Raw genomic sequence first — 18,863 nt, 5'->3', positions numbered from 1 at the left:
GCACGTCAGTACAGTACATCTTATTGCACCGCCCGCTGTTGCCCATCACGGTCGCCCCACGACAGCCTGCAACAACCTATTCCGCATGGTAGTCGCCCATCCAAGCACTACGCAGGTTCTGAGATCTGTCGAGAGAGGGCGCATTCCGGTCGAGATATGATTAAGAGGCTCAAGATTAACGACCGACGATTAAACAAATAATATCCAAGGACATGTCATCTGAAAACAAAGCATTTTATTATCATATCTCATCAAATGTCACTTAACCATATGTACAGTTTAAACTACACGCCACATTCAAGGTGACACGGGGCCGCGCGTGTGTGTATGTACATGTGGAACGCGCGTGCATTTACACGTGCCCAGAACGCAGTCACAAGAGAACACGGGGGGGGCTACAGATGGGCTTAGGGCCAGGTTTAGAGATGGGGCTCGAGATTGGGAGTAGGCGCATCAGGTTTAGAGCAGGGTTGAGCAATCCTTTCCTTTGCGAGGTCCGAATAGGACCTTCAACGCCTCTGGTGGGCAACCACACATTAACACGCACGCGCACGCGCACGCACACACACACACCTCGGACACTTCCGTGACTGCAAGAGGCGCTTGCAGTCACATAAGTGACTGAGCGTGATATAGTTAAAAACAGAAGTGTCGGCAGGTCAAAGATGTTCGCCTCTAGTACCCGATTAGCACAGCTAAGATGCTTGCAATGGCTCATGATGAGCGCGAGGGCCGTGTGAAATGGCCTGCCGAGATCCTCACCCCCGAGTTCGAGTTGGCGCAACGTGATGATGGGGGCACCTCCGAATAGCACTGTTGGCTACGTACGGCGCGAAAGAAGTTCAACATACTTATCAAGGGCAGGATGAAAGTAGCGGCTGCATGGATAAGCTGAACACATTACATACGACGTATACGAATAGACGTCGATTCCTTTTCACGACAGATACAATGCATCATTACACCCCTGGTTATAATGTTAGTGTTGGGTAATGGAAATTATTACTGATAGGGCGGTTAGGGGATAGTTAGAGTTCATATTAAGGGTAGGGTTAGAGTTGTAATCATCGCATTTATGTTTTTACATTGTTTGGTCAATTATTTTTTTATGGAGTGGTTTGCTTGATGTGGAAGAAATTGAGTGCCCAGAGAAAACCCACAAAACATACGAGGGGACATAACACTCAATGGTCCCATACATTGGTTCATGAACCCACTTGCTGTGCTGTCATCTCCTGGCCACCTCGCAGCCCAGCGGGTTTGGGAGTTTCATAACTCTGTGATCCATCAACCCTTGCCTCCAAAGCCCTGTATCACAGGCGTGCACAACCACACCGATCGTAAGAGTTGGTGCGAGGGTTAAGGTTTTGAATAAGGTTCGGGATATGGTTTGGCATGTTAGGGTTATGGTTAAGGGCAGGGGTCGGCAACCAAAATAACGAGCCATTTGATTCGATTTCAGTAAAAAAACCTGAATATTTTAAGAGCTGCCAATGCATGTGAATCCGAAACGGTTCTTAATGAATAACGTCACGCAGCAGTGCTTAGACCCACAGATTGCCGACCTCTAGTTTGGGACTACTATTAGCAAAAGGGCTACGCTTAGGGTTATAGCTCGAGCAATGAAATTTGGAAGTATTCGCGTAAGGGCTAACATTAGCTCCAATTTTAGGGCTAAGGTTATATAGTTTGGGAGATGGTTGGGGCAAAGCGAGTCCAAGTGAATATCCCGATCTCACACCTGCGTGAGGAGGGGGCTTTCCCTCAGTCCCGTGTCCGTTTGGCAACGCAGTACGAAACACTGATGCTGCCATTTAATAATTCTGCACCCCCCACTCCATCCCTATTACCAAACGTCATCTTGGATCCCAAACCCGATTGTGATCGATGGAAACAGTACATTGCAGGACAGCGGCGTGTCTCAACACACGATACGCAGGGGTTAATGCTTCCATGGCCCGCATCGCCAACTGTGGTGGCAGTCAGTGGGTCCCCTTGGATATTAAAAACTGGAACAGCCTAAAAAATACAATGCATGTAACAATTCGCATGTAAACGCAAAATCGCGCAGCGTGGTGGATGGATGGCAATAAAGAAGTGAAATATGAACGCCTGGTGACCCCCGTCATCAAAACATCGAATGTCTGACTCCACAGAGTTAGGTGCAAATGCGGCCTCTTACCCACCAGATCTCCATTTTGTCACGGACGCGTGGCCTCACGTTATCAGATGCATAATTCATCAATCAACATCGACTCTCACGAGACACAATACATACACTGAACCATGTATTCGAATCAATTACTGATGATGTATGCAACGTATACGCAAGTTGTATGCAAATGATACTTTCAGGATAATGGCATGAGGCAGATGAAAGCTAAAAACGAGGGACCTACATACAGATGAGACGGACAATACAGAAGACAGTATAGAGGAGACAGAAGAGACACAGTATAGAGGCAGAACTGGACAACAAATTGCTGAATCAAATTGTGAAAGTTGACAGTGAATCGTCCACAGGCCTACACACCAGCTCTTTTTCACGTGGGTTCATGCGATCAATGGGTTAACACTACCACTTTACTCAAAACATTTAAAACACCTCTTTGGGGAGGGATATACAGTAGCCTCTCGATTATCTGCGCAAATGATGGGGATGATGGCCGCGGTTAATTCAAAATTGCGGATAATCAAAAATTATCCAATGCCCGCGGATCTCTATGGCAACAACTAACGATCGACCGATCGACGCGCGTGTTGAGTGATAGTTTATTGTTCCTGCGCAGAAGACTCCACCCACTAAGTGGATAGCAGAGCCACGCCAATCAAAATCAATCAAACTCCATTCACGGTTGTAAAGATACGCAACTACTGTACTGTAGAGGCAATGACGTGGATTTCGGATGAACCGGAGCACATATTCGTTCGGTTATTAATTTTTGTCAAAATCTCAGGCGCGTGGTTAATCCGCAAATCGGATAATCTGCACGCAGATAATCGAGAATCTACTGTAATTATCATTGAGAATTTTTTTTTTACCTGGTTTGTCAAAACCTGTTTAGGTCAAACTGGTGGGACTAAACTAGGTTTACATCATATATTCTACTTGAAAAATAGCCTCTCTTGAAACCCCAAGCAAAAGTGGGGGGATAATAAATGAGAGGTGGATTAGGAAGGGAGGGGGGGGCAAAGAGGGGAGTGGGTGAAAAGAGGATGGTCCCACGCAGTTGTAACACCAACCCCTCAGGTGGGAACGGAAACACGCGGTCAGACGGGGAAACACGCGGTCAGACGGGAAAACGAAACCCGGACGTCTGGTCCCGTACGACGCAACCACGTGCGGAAAAAAAAAATATCGATCGTTCTGGTCAGAAAACAAAAACTTCCAAGATGAAAAAGAAAACGCCTCAAATATAAAACGGCAGAATCTTTGTGCATGCAGCGTTCAAAATTCAAGAACGCCGAGCAGATAGATTGGTCACGGAAAGGCATCAATTACAGTCGTTCTGAAGACAAGCACAACCCGAAACACACACGCGCCTGCATTCACTCCATTTACGGAGGCTCAGCCAAGCCGAGATATCATGGGGTGTCCACCAACATTGGGTGCGATGCCTTGTTACTGAGAAAATCACATTTCCGATGTATTCTTTTTATCGCCATTGTATACGCAATAATGGCAATCAAAATATATATTCCAATAGTCGTGCTATTATTAGGCAAAGAAATATTCCTTCGGGGAGCATTGTAACATCACCTGTGCAAAGAATGGCGTGTGGAAAAGGACATCATCTCACTACCACCGAGATCCCTTCAAATGCCTCTACAGCCGCACACAGCATGATGGTGCACCTTCCCGTGCCCCCCATCGAGGGCTGGTCGCATTGCAAAGCACACTCGGGGCACCGCACGAGCGCACGGGCACTGCTGTAGAGATGGTGGTTGGTTGCTTGGCAGCCAAACTAAGATTTTATTCAATTGTCAAGCACTGGAATACATTTTCCGTGACGTGTTTTGCGTGCGGGTCATCGCTGATCGAACTAAGGTCATCAACTCAATACACTTCAGAATGTGGATTAATCATGGCTGGGCAGCTAAAATCCATAATAAAAGCCGGGATCTCAATGGTGTCAGCTCAGTGTCTCCGACACAGCCATTATGAGCCCCTGCAAGCCACCCCATGAGAGTTGGCCAGAGCAGGAACACGTTCCGACTTTGAAACTTCTTACCCTGGAATAAGGGCAACTCGGTGGAAGCGAAAACATTATTAGCTCGGTAATGAATTGTCCCCGTCTCGCGGTTCAATGATTTGGTATGATGCCAGGGGTCATGATTTGATCATCTTTTTTTTTAATACATATCGTGATGCTCAGTACTTCTGGATGGCTGCAGCTGTCCCGCCAATGAACCCAACGTACGGTCATTGTGCTTCTTATAACATCATGCGGCACGAATATCGTGAGCATCACAATCACTTTTAAGCAACATTGTTACACCGCGAGTGATTATCCCGTGGATGAACTTGGCCCCACCATGAGAATGTGTAATTTCCACCCATGTCTAAGAACAGCCTAAAGAGATGAGTGTGTCTCACGCTCGTTTGGGTAGATATATGCGATGACATTGACACTGGATCACAACTAGGGTCGATAACAATTGCAATTGTGGCAATTGGTAACGAATTGCATTCACTACTGTCTATCATAAGTGGGCGAACTGTCGATTTAACGTGCTTGTGGAAAAATAAATAATGTTTATGCTTGCTGGTTGAATTATCTGCTCCTCACTAAGGATGAGCCGAGTGGCCTCGTGACCAAAATACATCACAAACAAGTAAACCGATTACTTTGCGAGGCAGAAAAAACACTCAAAACGTTTCTGAAGCTGCATTTACATGTTTAGCATTACCTGTGTTATCTGGGTCTTCCCTCACCCCGATTACCTTGGAAGTATGTATGCAGAACTTCTTTCACACCGTACGTAGCCAACCGAGCTAATCGGAGAGGGTCGATTGTAATTGGAAATTTGCCAAACAATAGAGCTGTAATCATAATTATGATCAGGACTTAAAATGTCGATATTTTCAGGGTTGCTGGTAGACTGTGGAGTAGGTGGCACATGGCTGGTAACCAAACAGACCCAGCTAATATGAAGCCCCGATTGCAATCGACCCCAGCTCTGCCTTGGAATTCAACGAAGCAAAAGAGGTGTTGCCAGCCATACCCTGTCTCTCATACCTCTTTTCGACAATACAACCCTGCCAAGCCAGCTCGGCTCAGGAGGTTCCCTGGTTGTTTTCCACTGTAGACGGTGAGCCGTGCTGTTGCTGTCACGCAGTTGACCAGGACTGACATCCCACGCAATCAACGCGTCATTAGCCCCACCACCGCTGGCCCTGTTTTGCCCCAAGCCAGATTCAATGTCACAAGGCTAGCGTAGTACGATGATTCAGTTCTGGCTCGGCATGGCAAACAGTCGGTGAAAAATCACCCGTACCACGAGGGCCCTGCGTTGCCTCGGCTCGCCGAGAATTTCTATCCATCGTACAACCTAGCCGAGCCAGCACGGGCCGGGGGAGGGGCGGCATGGTACGGGTGGCATACGCATCATACTTCTTTTCCATCGTACAACCGAGCCGAGCCCACGAGGCGGACGCTGTGGAGAACGAAAAAAACGACGGGACGATGGGAAATGAGGTGAGGATGAGGCGTGACGGTGGCCATCACACCCTCTCCTGCACGAAGACGGTCTCGTGGGGGAAGAGGCCTGCCTGCCGTAGCGTCGTGTCTCCTCCCAGTGCCGCCAGCTTCCGCCGTGGAAAGTTGGTGACGAGCTCAAAGCGGTCGCCTGGGAAACCGCGCGCCTCAACTAGGCTCAGCAGGGCCTGGTGGTGCAGGAGGAGGGGCGGTGCAGGAGAGGATTGGATTGTCGTTAGAATCTACGCGAGATCTGTGTGCGTACCAAAGAGTGTACGTGTAGTTGGTGCTCATTAACAGCACTTTCCCCAACAGCCTATAAGGCTACATACACACTGTCTGGGGATCTTTGTCTTTGTGAGAGAGAGAGTGCATATGTACACATATGTAGGTAGATGTGTAAATGTATTTGCATGCAAGTGCACGCGTGTTGCTAGTGTATGTGAGTTATGCATGTGTAAATGTGTGAGTATGTGAGTGTGGGGCTTACAAAAGTAGTAACAGCTGAATCTTCATCACATGCATGTATTTCGTTTGTGTGCGATGTCAGTATACTTTTAATGTTTGTACACATTTGTATTCGTGTGTGCGAAATGTGATGGTGGTACGCGTGTGTATATTTATGTTTTTGTGGTGTACGAGTATGGTTCTATGTGGTGCATGCATATGCTGTGCACGTTTTAAAGATAAGAGTGGAGATGTGGTGTGTGTGTGTGTACAATATTCGTTTGTGTGTTTTGTGGTGCACATACGTATGAATGTATATGTGCGTGTGGGCATGTTGCGAGTGTGTCTATGTGCAGGGTGTGCTTGTGTATTCGAGTGTGCGTGCGCCATTTGCGTGAACTCTGTGTACCTGTCGTGTGCTCTAGGGTGCGTGCGTGCTTTGTGTTCACTCACCGTTAACGTTGCCTCTGCCGCCATCACCACCTGCTCGCGTTTCCCATCTGGGAATCGAACCATGAGCCGAGACTGGGGGCCTGAGGACAGAGACAGACACGTACACACGTACATTAAGCAGTCCCCTTCCTTGACCTCCTTCCATTCCTCTCTTAAAACTTAACACTTCTCTATTTCCCATTCTTTTTCCTCCCTTCGCACCTCCACTCCTTCCCGTCCCTCCCCTTACATTTTGTGACCCCTAAATATGCTCGATCGTGTTCACTCATTCCTCAAACCTTGCACGACCCCGTTTTTTAAACCGCGTTAAGCACCTTGAGTGAAGGCGCTCTATAAATATAAAACACGCACACACCGATAGAGACGGCACGCACATACACACACCCATGAGCCCAGGAGACCTGAAGCCTGAGACAATTTCATGACCATGTACAGAATTTCTGTCAATCCACTGCTGCATAAAAGCCTACCCATGCCATGCGGGTCACGGGGGTGATTTGCACCAACCTACTGAGCCGTGGAGTTGAAATGAGATCTAATAACCCCCACAACTCGCACGGCGTGGGGAGGCCCTTATCGAGTGGTGGTTTAACAAAGGGCTGCACCTGGACACGTACGTTTTTACGCCGCTACATGCCAGTCATAATAATTACGAGTTTGTTGAGATTTTCAAAAATATATTTCGTTATCCCATAACTTATTTGTGTGCGAGCATGTGTGCTGTCTGGCGCTGGCTTCTTGATCGAATAGAGAGAGCACCCCCACGCTCCATCACCTTTCTCCTCTCCCCCAGCACTACCGCTGTCCTCCCACGCCGGGTTGGAGCCCTCGGTGGAGTCGACGCAGACGTCTTCATCGTCGTCGTCGTCGTCTTCACAAGTCCGAGCTGCACCGCCTGCACTGCCCTCCGCCACCTGCACTTATGCGCAGACGGTGCATACACACGCACACAGTGTGGAGGCGCACGCACGCAGGCAGGCATGCACACAGGCAGCACACGCACACAGGCAGCACACGCGCGTATGCACACACAGCGCACAGAATGCACACAGTGCACATAAACACACACGCACGCAGACATAGGGAGGACACGCGCACACACACATGCAGGCACAAGCGGTATGTACGCACACACAGTGCACACACACACGTACGTACAAGCAGCAAATACACAAGCACACACAGACAGCACATACATAAACATGTACCTTTGAAGTGCAAATACAAACGCACACATTGCTCAGTCACATGTAGGTATGAACACACTCACACTCACATACACGTGTAAGTATCAACACGTATACACACACACGTACACACACACACGGCACCTCGCGCACACGGCACCTCATTGTCGATCTCGTCGTCATCGTCGTCGTTGTCATCGTCAGAGGGGGCCCCTGACGAGTGGGGAGGAGAGGGGGCGGCCGACGGCCCGTAGTGCGTCTCCTGGGGGGACCGGCACGGCCGAATCAGCACAGATCGTTGCAACTCGGCAAAACACAGCAGCGCTCGTCACGGCTTGGTGAGACGTGACTCCGCAAGACAAGGCATGAATTCGTAAGATAGAGCATGACTCGGTAACACAAAGCATGACTCGGCTTGGTGAGACATGACTTCGTAAGACACGGCAAGAATTAGTAAGATACAGCATGACTCGCCAAAAATGCAAGGCAAAACTCGGTAAGATATGGAATAACTCGGGAAAACAGAGCATCACTCGACAAGGCAGAGCAAGACGTAACTTGGCATTACACACGAGTGCGACTTGACGAGGCATGATGTGATTCGGCGTGACATGACAATTTTCCGTACCACACAAGGCAATTCGGCAAAACTCTGAAATGGCACGGCATTACTTAAAGACACAACATAACTTGGTATACATGTACATTGAACTTCTTTCGCACCGTACTTAGCCATCCAGTGCTAATGGGAGTTGCGAAAGCAAACCCGCCAAATTGGCTGACAACCCAAACAATTCTTGTTCAGCCCCCAATGTAAAGAAGCATACGCGATTAAACCATGCGACAGCCATCGCTGCGAGGCCCACACTCACCTGAAGTGAAGCCTGAATAGCGGCTTCCAGCTGACTGTCCTCGCTAGCATCTATCAGGCTCGCCTGGGAGAACAGGCCCAGATGGGAGGGCGTCACGTGGTGTGTGCGTGTTGTGGGGATATCACAATGAAGCAGACACGCGTAACCCAGAGAGAAGCATAATTAATAATGCCTGGTCTAGACTTGGCAGTATTTTACTGGGTGACACAGGAAAACAATGGTGCTATTTACGTAAGCAACAATAAACAAGTTTAGTGCAACATTCCAAACAATGACATTTCCTCCTTGTGGTGTCCAGAGCATCTTCGATGTACCGTGGGCAGACATATAACGTGTCCTGCAAATATTAGGGGCTTTTGGAAGACCCTTAAACAAATGTGGATTCCATGATTTCTGGAATCAACATTCGATGAAAAAGAATAATAAAATTGTTTAACAACCATCGTATTGAAGACATTCGTGCCATGTTCTCATCACCATCGTTACTTAATATACACCAAAAACTTGCCCATCGCAGGTTGTCCCATCACGGATTTGACCATTCGAGCCAGATTTACTGAGGTACAGTCCGCCAATTGCGCCACTGTGCGTGTATTAACCGTAAAACGTGCCACCAGCCTCACAGCAGTCGTTAAAAGATCCTGCAACATTATTCTAAAAACAGTCGGCCATTGTGTGCTGGTATCACAGTCCAAAATATGACACATTTGAAAAGTTAGTGGGAAACGAATAACAATCGTCGCCCCCACTGCGAAAACTTAGTGGGACCCCTCCTGCTGAAGGGTCTTTCGAGACCCAGCGAGTGTCTCCTGGTTGAACAGTGCCGAGAGAGTGGCGAAGTTACCGTGCGCGAGCGTTTCTTTGGTTTCCCCGGTGAGGCCTCGTTGAGGTTGTACGTGGATAGGAACTCGGTGACGAGCTCAAGCAGCGAGTTGGCGTCGAGCCGATGGCACTCGAGGAGTTTCTCCCCTGCGTGTGCGCACGTGGAAAACAGAAACAGTCGGCACCAGGCTCACACCGCTAACCATTCGTCATCAGCAGGCACGGTCAAATCCGCCTGCTGGATGAAGGCCTCCTATAAGATGCCGCCACCACCACTTGCAATCCGAAGAGCCGTGTGTACATGTTAACGCTGTTTGTGCACATATGTGTTAATAGCGGTAGGTGTGTCTTTGCATGTGTGCATGCGTTAATAGTTGCGCATGTGGGCATATTGCACGCTTGCCTGTCCTAGGGTCAAGCACGGACACGTATGGGAATTCCGTCAGCTTGTAGAACTGCATGTACCTCTGTCCCTCCTCACTGTCGTGATAAACCTGAACGGGCAAACACACCGGCGATGCAAACAAACGCATTAAGGCATGTTAGTGCACGTGTACAAAGATGAGAGAAATCAGGATATGAATGAGCAACGGTGGGGGGGGAGGTCAAGTGAGCAATCAGATGAGACCATGAGTGTAAAGTGAAAGAGCTGTGAGTAATCAAAGACGTGAGCGATCAGGCAAAGATGAATGATTAAATCATGAGGCAAGTGATCAAGCTACAGGTCGTGTGACTGAACGAGGGGTGAGAAATTGGGTGACCAAATGGGTAGACACTGAGCTATCTATAAGACGAATGGGTGAGCATTCATGCAAGTGACAGATCTAGAAAGGGGGTTCAATGGACTAAGCAAGCGAATGAGTGAGGTGTACATTTATCGAGAGAGAGCTCCAGCATGTGAGCAACTGTGATTGGGTGCAGTGGCCTCACCTGCCAGAAGATGAAGTGCTCACGGATGACAGCCTTGACTGCCTCGTGGCTCCACACGTCGCGGTTGAGACACTGGCAGGAGAAGTCCTGCACATTTTGGATATTCACCATGAGCCACTTGCGCTGCGACTGCCCCGTCTTCTTTGCCTGCCGAGCCCAGTGCGCATTGATGGTGGGAAAAGGGCAAGGAGGAAAGAATGTAAGCAGTGCCACCCAATTCTCTTTACATATTATCTTCTTCCCCAATTTTATCCTGCTTGTGATATTGGCCCCTTGTCAGGAGACTCCTGTTCAGGAAGGTCCTGCTACGTTGGGATGTTTGGCCAACTCTATTCGCGTTTGGCTTCACGTGTGAGGCAAATGGATAACCTGGAGAAAACCCACCACACGCACCGAGCGATAACACTCAGCAATGCCATCTCCTGGCCACCTCGCAGGCCCATGGCTACAACACGGCAAGCCATGGTCGGCCCACACAAGCGGACACCACAGAGTTACCACTGAGATTGCTTCCGATTCACAAACTAGGTGACAGGAATTTCCCACTCGCCCTTCCACTGAGAGTAATGTTTAATGCATGACAGTAACACTGATATCTTTGACACCGAGACATTTTATTTGGCCAAATCAAGGGAAAAACCAAGTCTTCGTTGATGAACATCTAAAAAAACGGATGAAGCCACTTAACTGAACAGCTCTATACAAACCAAATCACTTTAACGAACAGACTTCCATAAAATTAGTAATCATTTCAGCATCACTACACAGTGACTTTTGTGTGTCAAGTGGCTCCTCACAATGCCACTCCCCCCTTTGCCCCTAACTCACCGTCTCGAAGGTGCCCTTGTGCATGAGGTCGATGGGTGGTCTGAAGAGGTCGGCGAGCGTCTTTAACCTCCTATCGACTGCTCCACCGTTCAGAAGCTCCTGCTCCTGCCTGACTGTGAAGAGCAACGGTGAGTTACCCACCGCAACACGTCAACTGCAACCGTTTCCTGGTAACCACTACCTGCAACCTAGAAACTGCCACCAAGCAACCAAGATCTGCAACTTGACAACTGTCACACAGCAATGACCACTGCGCAACTTCCAATTGCCAAATTTCACTCTATCCGCCACTGAGCAACCACTATCCGCCACCTGGTACACAATAACCCATAACTCAATGTGCTTGCTCAAATAAGTAGAGGCAGTGCTCCTCTCCCATTTACAACCCTGAGCAAGTGGTATAATTCCACATTCCTATGCCAGATGCAAGTCTATCCATAGGACAGCCACTCTTGACTTTCCTGATTGCAGGCCGCTTCCTCTACCACTGAGCCGCCTGAAAACTGCCAAGAAGCAACAGCTAACCTCGACTTGCTAACTGGCACCCAACAACTTCCAAATGCCACCTGACAACCAACTGCCACCATGCCGACATCTGCCTCCCAGCACTTAACAATTCTTGTGTGCTGAGAAATGACCATTCCATTGCTACTGCTGCAGATGATGATGCATCACACTACTACTTTTGCTACTTCTGCTGCTGATTCCAACAATACTACTGCTGTTGCTGATGATGATGCTGACACTCCCACGGTTACTGTTCATGACAGTAATGAGGCTGTTACAGTTATGACGCTGCGATGAAAACGCAATGGAGCACGGCGAACGAGTGAAATAGCGAGCGAGTTTTTGAACTTACTCGCTTCGGTCTGGAAGTCTCGGAATCCGTCGAACACCGACTGCGAGAGTCGGCTTCGCTTGGGGGCTGAAACGTCAAAGAGGGAGACACAAACGTCACATGCCCTGGCATTGATGGAAGCCGCTTTTACAACCATTTTCCCCGCTGGGGGTTTCTCAGCCAGTGGAGGGGCACAGTAAGCATGTGGCAATTGACCCCCATCCACCCATAGACTTTTACAAAATGTAACCGTTTAGATTGCCGTGATTTTATAGACTCCCTTGAATCGCTACTTTTACTTTTTTACGTCTCGTTTGTAAAATGTTGCTAACTCCATTGGTCTAAATGTAACACGTGTACATATACAGCCCTTTTTGTCAATCTACTGCTGGATGAGGGCCTCCCCCATGCCGTGCAGATCGTAGAGGATACATTTTCCTTACTTCACCATGCTGATCAGTGTAGGTTTAAGGTGAGCAGCATTTAAGCGGCAGCACAGAAGTAGAGTACTGCACACTATGTATTTTTATGCACTGCCCTCTGATGCCCAGAACGTAGCTCCACAGAAGCCTATAAAAACTGGTTTAGGTTTAACCCTGCTTTCCAAGTGATTTGATCTTAAAGTGACAATAATCCATTCTCATACACATAATTTAATGTTTTAGATACAATATTACATTATGAATCGATGCAGCATTATGCAAATCATATGGTGTTACATTTAGGTAAATGCAATGAACAAAATTGTACAAACAAGACGAAATATTATGGAAGACAAAATAAATAAAAAGACAGCAAATATTTGGCTAAAATAATCTATTCTTGACTAAAATTGTCACTTTTCATCAAATTACTTGAGGTGTGAAATATTACACTCCTTAGTCAGGAGGGAATAACGTATCAATGAAACTTTTGTCAGAGAGAAGCAGGATGGCAAAATGAGTCTCATAATAGTAAAGCAACGAATTTGTAAAGGTATCTGATTATTCATTAGAATTGTCCCGCCAAAGCAGAGACAGCTTGCTGGGCATAACGCTTAATGCAATGGTGGCATTTCTCCAGTGAGCCTGTGGCCTAACTGGCTGAGGAGTGGAGACTGCCCTGGACTCACCCCCAAAGATGGGTTCTGGATCCACCAGCACCTCCTGTTTCTGTGGGATGGGTGCCCGCACCTCCCCTCTACATACACAGGTGCACACGGATGCACAGGGACACGTATAAACACTCACACAACCTGTATATCCATACACGCTGTTGGGGAAAATTCTGTCCCCAAAGCAGATATTTACACAAAGCACCAGGTAATAATTCAAGGCCACCTAGGAGAGGCTGAGTAACGGTTCACATATTTGTCACTGATGTTGGCTGTGAGCAGAATTGAAGGTCACCAGGGTAAATAAAAGCATATACTGTAAATGCAAGTGCACACACACACAGCACAATCGATCAAGAAATCAATCAACTGAGCAACCGAAAGCTGGAGCTACCTACAGAACTCAATCAAGTGTGCGAAACAATAAAACATCCGAAGATTTGAACAATATACAGCACAACCAATGGAGCAACCAACATCGCATGATATCAACCGATAATCGTGCCCAATCGGTTGCCCCGCTCACCCGTCGAGGTCTTCCGCCTGTTGCGACGTGCCAGCCGCGGCGCCGATGGTGGCCGCGGTGGCGGTGCTGAGGGCGTGTCGCGCGCGCGGTGCGTGCACCCTTCCGTGCGTGTGCGACCGCGAATGCGAGCGCGACGAGCCGGGGGGCCCATGTGCGGCATCCAGCGGGGAGGCAGCGGCCGTGGGCACGGAGCCTGCGCCGCCGTCGAGGAACATGGTGACGGCCGTGTGCAACTCATTGCCGCACGCCTCCAGCATGTGTAGCGCCACATCCTGAGATGCACCTGCAACTCAACATCAGGGAGGGGGGAGAGAGCACACAGAAATAGATAATCAGGATGGTGGGAGGGAACAAGTAAGAACAGATCACCAGGGAGGGGTAGGGAACCAGCAAAACAGGCCATGAAGGAGGGGACAAGCAGATATGGTTCATCAGGGAGGGTGAGGGAGGAATGGAATGAGTTTCAGACACCAGACATTTCTTTATTATTGAGACACTAATGACATAAATGAGCAACCACTGGCATAAACAATTAAGTAAATGATAGCACAACCATCGAACTGCAGGATCTATCAAATATAGTTGTAACAAGGTTCAGATACCAGACCTTTGATTATTAATAACACGTTGATGAAAGCTTGAATGTATCAGCTTTGTCTGTCTGAAATGTTAAGGCACGATAACCATTGTAAAGACAATCAAATTCGGAAAACATTACGATAAAGTTGCATTGCTATTACTGATCTGCCTTACAAAAAAATGGCCGGATTGATTAGAGGCTTCCCCAAAAACTTTGAAGACAAAATCCTCCGCTAAACGGATTCGCCTTGGGTCATTATCTCACAATGGCATGTGGCTTGTGACATGATCTCTGTATGCGGTTTGAATACATATCGTTATTTAAAAACTCCCGAGCATAAAAGCACGGTGGAAAGCAATGCAAAGACCTGCATTTGCATGATTCTATTCCTTATTGATTTAGTCTACAGCCATATCCATCCTTGAATGTGTCCACTATCACGAGAAGCCAGATGCTACGCAAAATTGAGGCTTGTTAAGACAGGACTTATCGAGTGTTGCAGGCATGGGGCTACAGTGTGTGGACAGAAGCCAGTGCTATGTTCACCCCTTGGTAAGTCTAGTAGGTACTGTATTCTTAGTCTGCTCTGGTTTCCTCTAACACAAAGCCATTAACTAATAGAATTGACCAAACATCCCAGTGAAGTAGGGCCCTCCTTAAAAAAGGGTTTCCTCTTAATATAATTGGCATTATCAGTGGGATTCATTTGGACCTCAGCTCCTCCCACATCTTCCCCTGGGTCTCATTTGCCCCGGTCCTGTTTGCTGTCATGCAGCTTCTCTCACCCTCATCTGTCCTGGATACCCTGAACCCTCCTGGCAGCCTGGCCTTATCTGTTTGGTGCTTTAGGCTCTGGCTGCCCTGGGCTCATCCAGTCTAGATGCCTCACGTATCCCTAGGCCTCGTAAGTACTGTTGTATATATCATGGCCAGGGATAAAGCCCAGTTCAACAGGTATTACTGCAACGTACAACACTCTGCATCACCAAACACACAAAAGACAACATTTCCCTTCGTAGCAATTCAGGCAGTTGGGGCAAGTGCTGTTTGCAAGCACCTATTAAGGTCGGTACAACACACAAGGGGGTGGTGTGGTGGGGAGTATGTTGGCAGCCGTGTGTCTCTCCAGTGCTGATATTAATGCACAGCGGTCGGTACTCATTGAAGGCGGAGTCGTCCGAGTGCAGGCCCCTCCACACATACACTGTCACAAACAGCTACACAAACAGCTACGCTCGCCCACAGAGTAAATCATATCAATAGAAATGCAAGCACAGACAAATACAGATACAATGCTAACAATGAGGAACAGAGAGAGGGAAAGTGAGGCAAAAACACACACCATTGCGTTGTACACACACACACCAGTGACAGTAGGTTATTTATTTGAAAGCGGGTTAGGATACATTTAGAACATGTCTAACCAAGGGAGAAGTGGGGTAAACAAACAAGAGGCATGATACAAATCACTGACACCTCCCCCTAGTTATTCAATGAATTGTCACGTTCATGATTGCGATTTAATTTTATAGTCATATACGTTTTAATTAATTCTGCCATTCTGCTTGTTCAGATTGTAATACCCGTCTCAATTTTTGTTTGTTCATTAGTCTGCAAAATTGCTAGAATCGATCTTATTTAATCGATTGAAGCGTCATTACATGTCTAGTAAATACATACAAACGTACAGCCCATTATCAATGCGCGGCTAAATTCTGGCTTCCTCACACACCTTTTCGATCATTGCCGTTGTTTGACCATACTTCACCGTGTCGGTTATTATAGTTGGTGGAAGGGGTGCTCAAGACTATTTCAGACATCACTCGCCACTAATGTTAGCTGTGGCCGGAAATCCAACTCAAGTGCCAAGTAAACGTGCAAGAACAAAATCGTTCAGAGTGCGAACACAGTTTAGATTTCTGTACTGTACATTCCGTTGCATATCCAATCCATCACATATCTGCCTTCATCAATTAAATATCCACCAGTGCAGTATTTGCCTCGTGTTTAATTGTAATATTCTATAATTATCAGATTGTTCACACATCTAACCTTTTCAATAACCTGCCAATACATGTCCCCGGCAAGTTTCACATGCAAGGTTCAACTGTATTTAAGTAAGTTTTATGGTTTCTCACTAAACAGAGGTGAGTGCTTAATTTCTTCCAAACTGACCTGTGTGGCAGTCACCCAGCAGGGGATTGATAATAATATTGACTGCTTTACAACCATGTGGTGCAAATTCCACATTCCTGTGCCAGAGGTCAGTCATTCATAATCAATCAGAATCTCAACCAAACTTGATTTCCATGAGCCATCAATCCACTGCTGGATGAGCACAATATTCCACCACGCTGGGCAAATGTGGGGTGGTAAGAGCGGGGAGGCACACTGAACTCTGCTGCCCACCACATGTCCCCCCACCAGCCTATAGCACCTGTTATGCACGATGGGGGTATACATTCTACACAGGGTCTCATCATCGTATATGATTAACCATTGCCGACTTCGAACCAGTTGTTGAAAATTACACATTCTTGCGGCAGAGTAATGCTTAATTGCACAGATAGTTGCTGTGCTTGCAGTGTTGTATAAACCCACAAAGTAGTACTTATTTTACTGACCTAGCAAGAGGAATGAAGATGATAGTCGGTGTGAATTCTTAACAATATGCCAGGCTCTGATACTTAATTATTTAGGTCAAACTTTTACTGCGTAAACAAACAGCATTTTGCCAGAAACGCCATTCCACATTTCCATGACCGGGCCTCGTACATTCAAGAGACGACCACTGTCGACTTCCTGTAAAGTGGTGCTCGTTTTATCTGCACCATCGAGATTACTGCCTCGTATTGTTAACTTTAAACATTTGTGGATGGTTTGGACTGGTGGTTTTATCAGTATTTTAAAGTTATCATTCATAAGTAATTCAAAAAAATAATGAGCTTATAAAATCCACGTAAAAAATATTGTTACGAAAACTTATATCTAAATTCTGCACTTTCCACACACAACCAAATCTAAATACACACGCATACATATCTATCGTATGCTACAATGCTAAACATAATGCCTGCATACATGCTATATATATCTGACAGAAACGAACAAGCTGATCATTATAAGCCTATCGTAAAAATTATTATTAAATACTTTGACTGAGCAAGTCAACATTCGCAACCCCCGCCTGACACATCAACAACATTGGCATCAACTCTTCTCAAAACTTAATCACCGTCAGTGCCGCGAATAAATAACACCTTGAACGATAGTCCCGAAACGACTATCACTGTTACATTGTGTGTACAACGACAGCAACAACAGCAGCAACAACAACCGCCACCACCAAAGACGTTGATTACGCCACCACGGTCGGAGTAGCAGAGGCCTTGAGGTAAAAAAAAAATTAAATATTTCGAAAATAAACAAAGATGCTTCCGTTCGACTTCACTCGCTACGCTGATTATTTTTTAAAAGACTACGACCAGAGACGATAAGCGATGTTGGGTGTCGGCGGGCGATGTGATTCCGTTACCGGTGATCGCGCAGAAGTCGCCCACCATGGCGCCCAGCGACTCCGCGTCGCCGCTGGCGGGAGACGATGACGCCGCCATGGTCGCGCGCTGCTCGCCGGACGCGCTGATTGGCCCGCGCTCCGTCACGTGGCGAGAGGTCGCGCGCGGCCAATCGGAGCGTGAGGGCGGAGCGCGCGGTTTACCCCCCGTCCCACTGACCCCCCCCCACCCCACTGCCCCCCCGCCCCACTGCCCCCCCGCCCCACTGCCCCCCCCGCCCCACTGCCCCCCCCCGCCCCACTGACCCCCCCCACTGCCCCCCCGCCCCACTGCCCCCCCGTCCCACTGCCCACCCGTCCCACTGCCCCCCCCCCACCCCACTGCCCCCCCGTCCCACTGCCCCCCCCCCGTCCCACTGCCCCCCCCACCCCACTGCCCCCCCCGTCCCACTGCCCCCCCCACCCCACTGCCCCCCCACCCCACTGCCCCCCCGTCCCACTGCCCCCCCCCGTCCCACTGCCCCCCCCCCCGTCCCACTGCCCCCCCCGCCCCACTGCCCCCCCAAAAAACGTAAAACCTGCTGACATTTTCCGTGAGTTGCCACAACTATGAGGCTTATGTCGAGATCTGATCCTCGAAAACTCAGATGCACGCTGCCCTCTTGGAAAAAGCATCGTATCTGGAATCACTCGGCCTTTAAATTGCATGTTTTATCATTATTACGCGTTTTTAGGCTGCCACGATGGCTAGGAGATGTTAACTACCTCGCCTGGTATACAGGAGGTCGTGGTTTCGATCTCGACGCTGACGCCTGCTGCTGTATGTTTGTAGTTTGTGTGTGTCTCTCTCTCCCCTTGGTCGCGCGGATTTTTCTCCGGATCCTCCGGTTTTTTCCCTCCGCATTTGGAATCAACATCACGCGTTTAAAGTCTTTGGCTGCTATACATTTCCACGCGATAAGCCACTTCGTTGAGCCAATCATTTGTGGCCAGGTGGCTTCTAAAGAAAGAGCTGTATTTTAGCTCAGTTGGGACTTACCTGGTAAAATAAACAATTGTAATAGTTTGAAATAA

The 18,863-nt window shown here is 48.0% G+C and overlaps 1 protein-coding gene across 2 annotated transcripts; it reads right to left on the bottom strand.

The window, feature by feature from the left end:
- Positions 1–220: 220 nt before the first annotated feature.
- On the bottom strand, positions 221–17,907 carry UBXN7 (UBX domain protein 7). Of its 2 annotated transcripts, XM_078607128.1 has the most exons (13): positions 17,811–17,907; positions 13,696–13,978; positions 13,188–13,255; positions 12,098–12,163; positions 11,239–11,351; positions 10,411–10,557; positions 9,884–9,974; positions 9,503–9,627; positions 8,659–8,721; positions 7,947–8,048; positions 7,375–7,513; positions 6,600–6,679; positions 221–5,887 (listed from the first exon to the last, which is right to left on the bottom strand). In XM_078607128.1, exons 1-13 carry the CDS (start codon positions 17,887–17,889, stop codon positions 5,726–5,728), a joined length of 1,518 nt encoding a protein of 505 aa, XP_078463254.1. In that variant the 5' UTR covers positions 17,890–17,907; the 3' UTR covers positions 221–5,725. The 2 variants fall into 2 exon arrangements, with proteins under 2 accessions (XP_078463254.1, XP_078463255.1); XM_078607129.1 differs by lacking the exon at positions 8,659–8,721.
- Between the last annotated feature and the right edge of the window lie 956 nt (positions 17,908–18,863).

This window comes from Lampetra planeri, chromosome 27 (assembly GCF_965212315.1).
Source record: "Lampetra planeri chromosome 27, kcLamPlan1.2.h2, whole genome shotgun sequence".
Taxonomy (NCBI): domain Eukaryota; kingdom Metazoa; phylum Chordata; class Hyperoartia; order Petromyzontiformes; family Petromyzontidae; genus Lampetra; species Lampetra planeri.
Note: the sequence above shows the minus strand (reverse complement) of the source record. Positions and strands in the feature narration are given on the sequence as shown.

Excerpts from the sequence above, each read along its gene's own strand:
- UBXN7 (XM_078607128.1), bottom strand. The coding sequence starts at position 17,889 with ATGGCGGCGTCATCGTCTCCCGCCAGCGGCGACGCGGAGTCGCTGGGC. Across the intron at positions 9,975-10,410 it reads AGCACTTCATCTTCTGGCAG|GTTTATCACGACAGTGAGGA; the intron begins GTGAGGCCACTG and ends TTGCCCGTTCAG. Across the intron at positions 7,514-7,946 it reads ACGACGAGATCGACAATGAG|GTGGCGGAGGGCAGTGCAGG; the intron begins GTGCCGTGTGCG and ends GCATAAGTGCAG.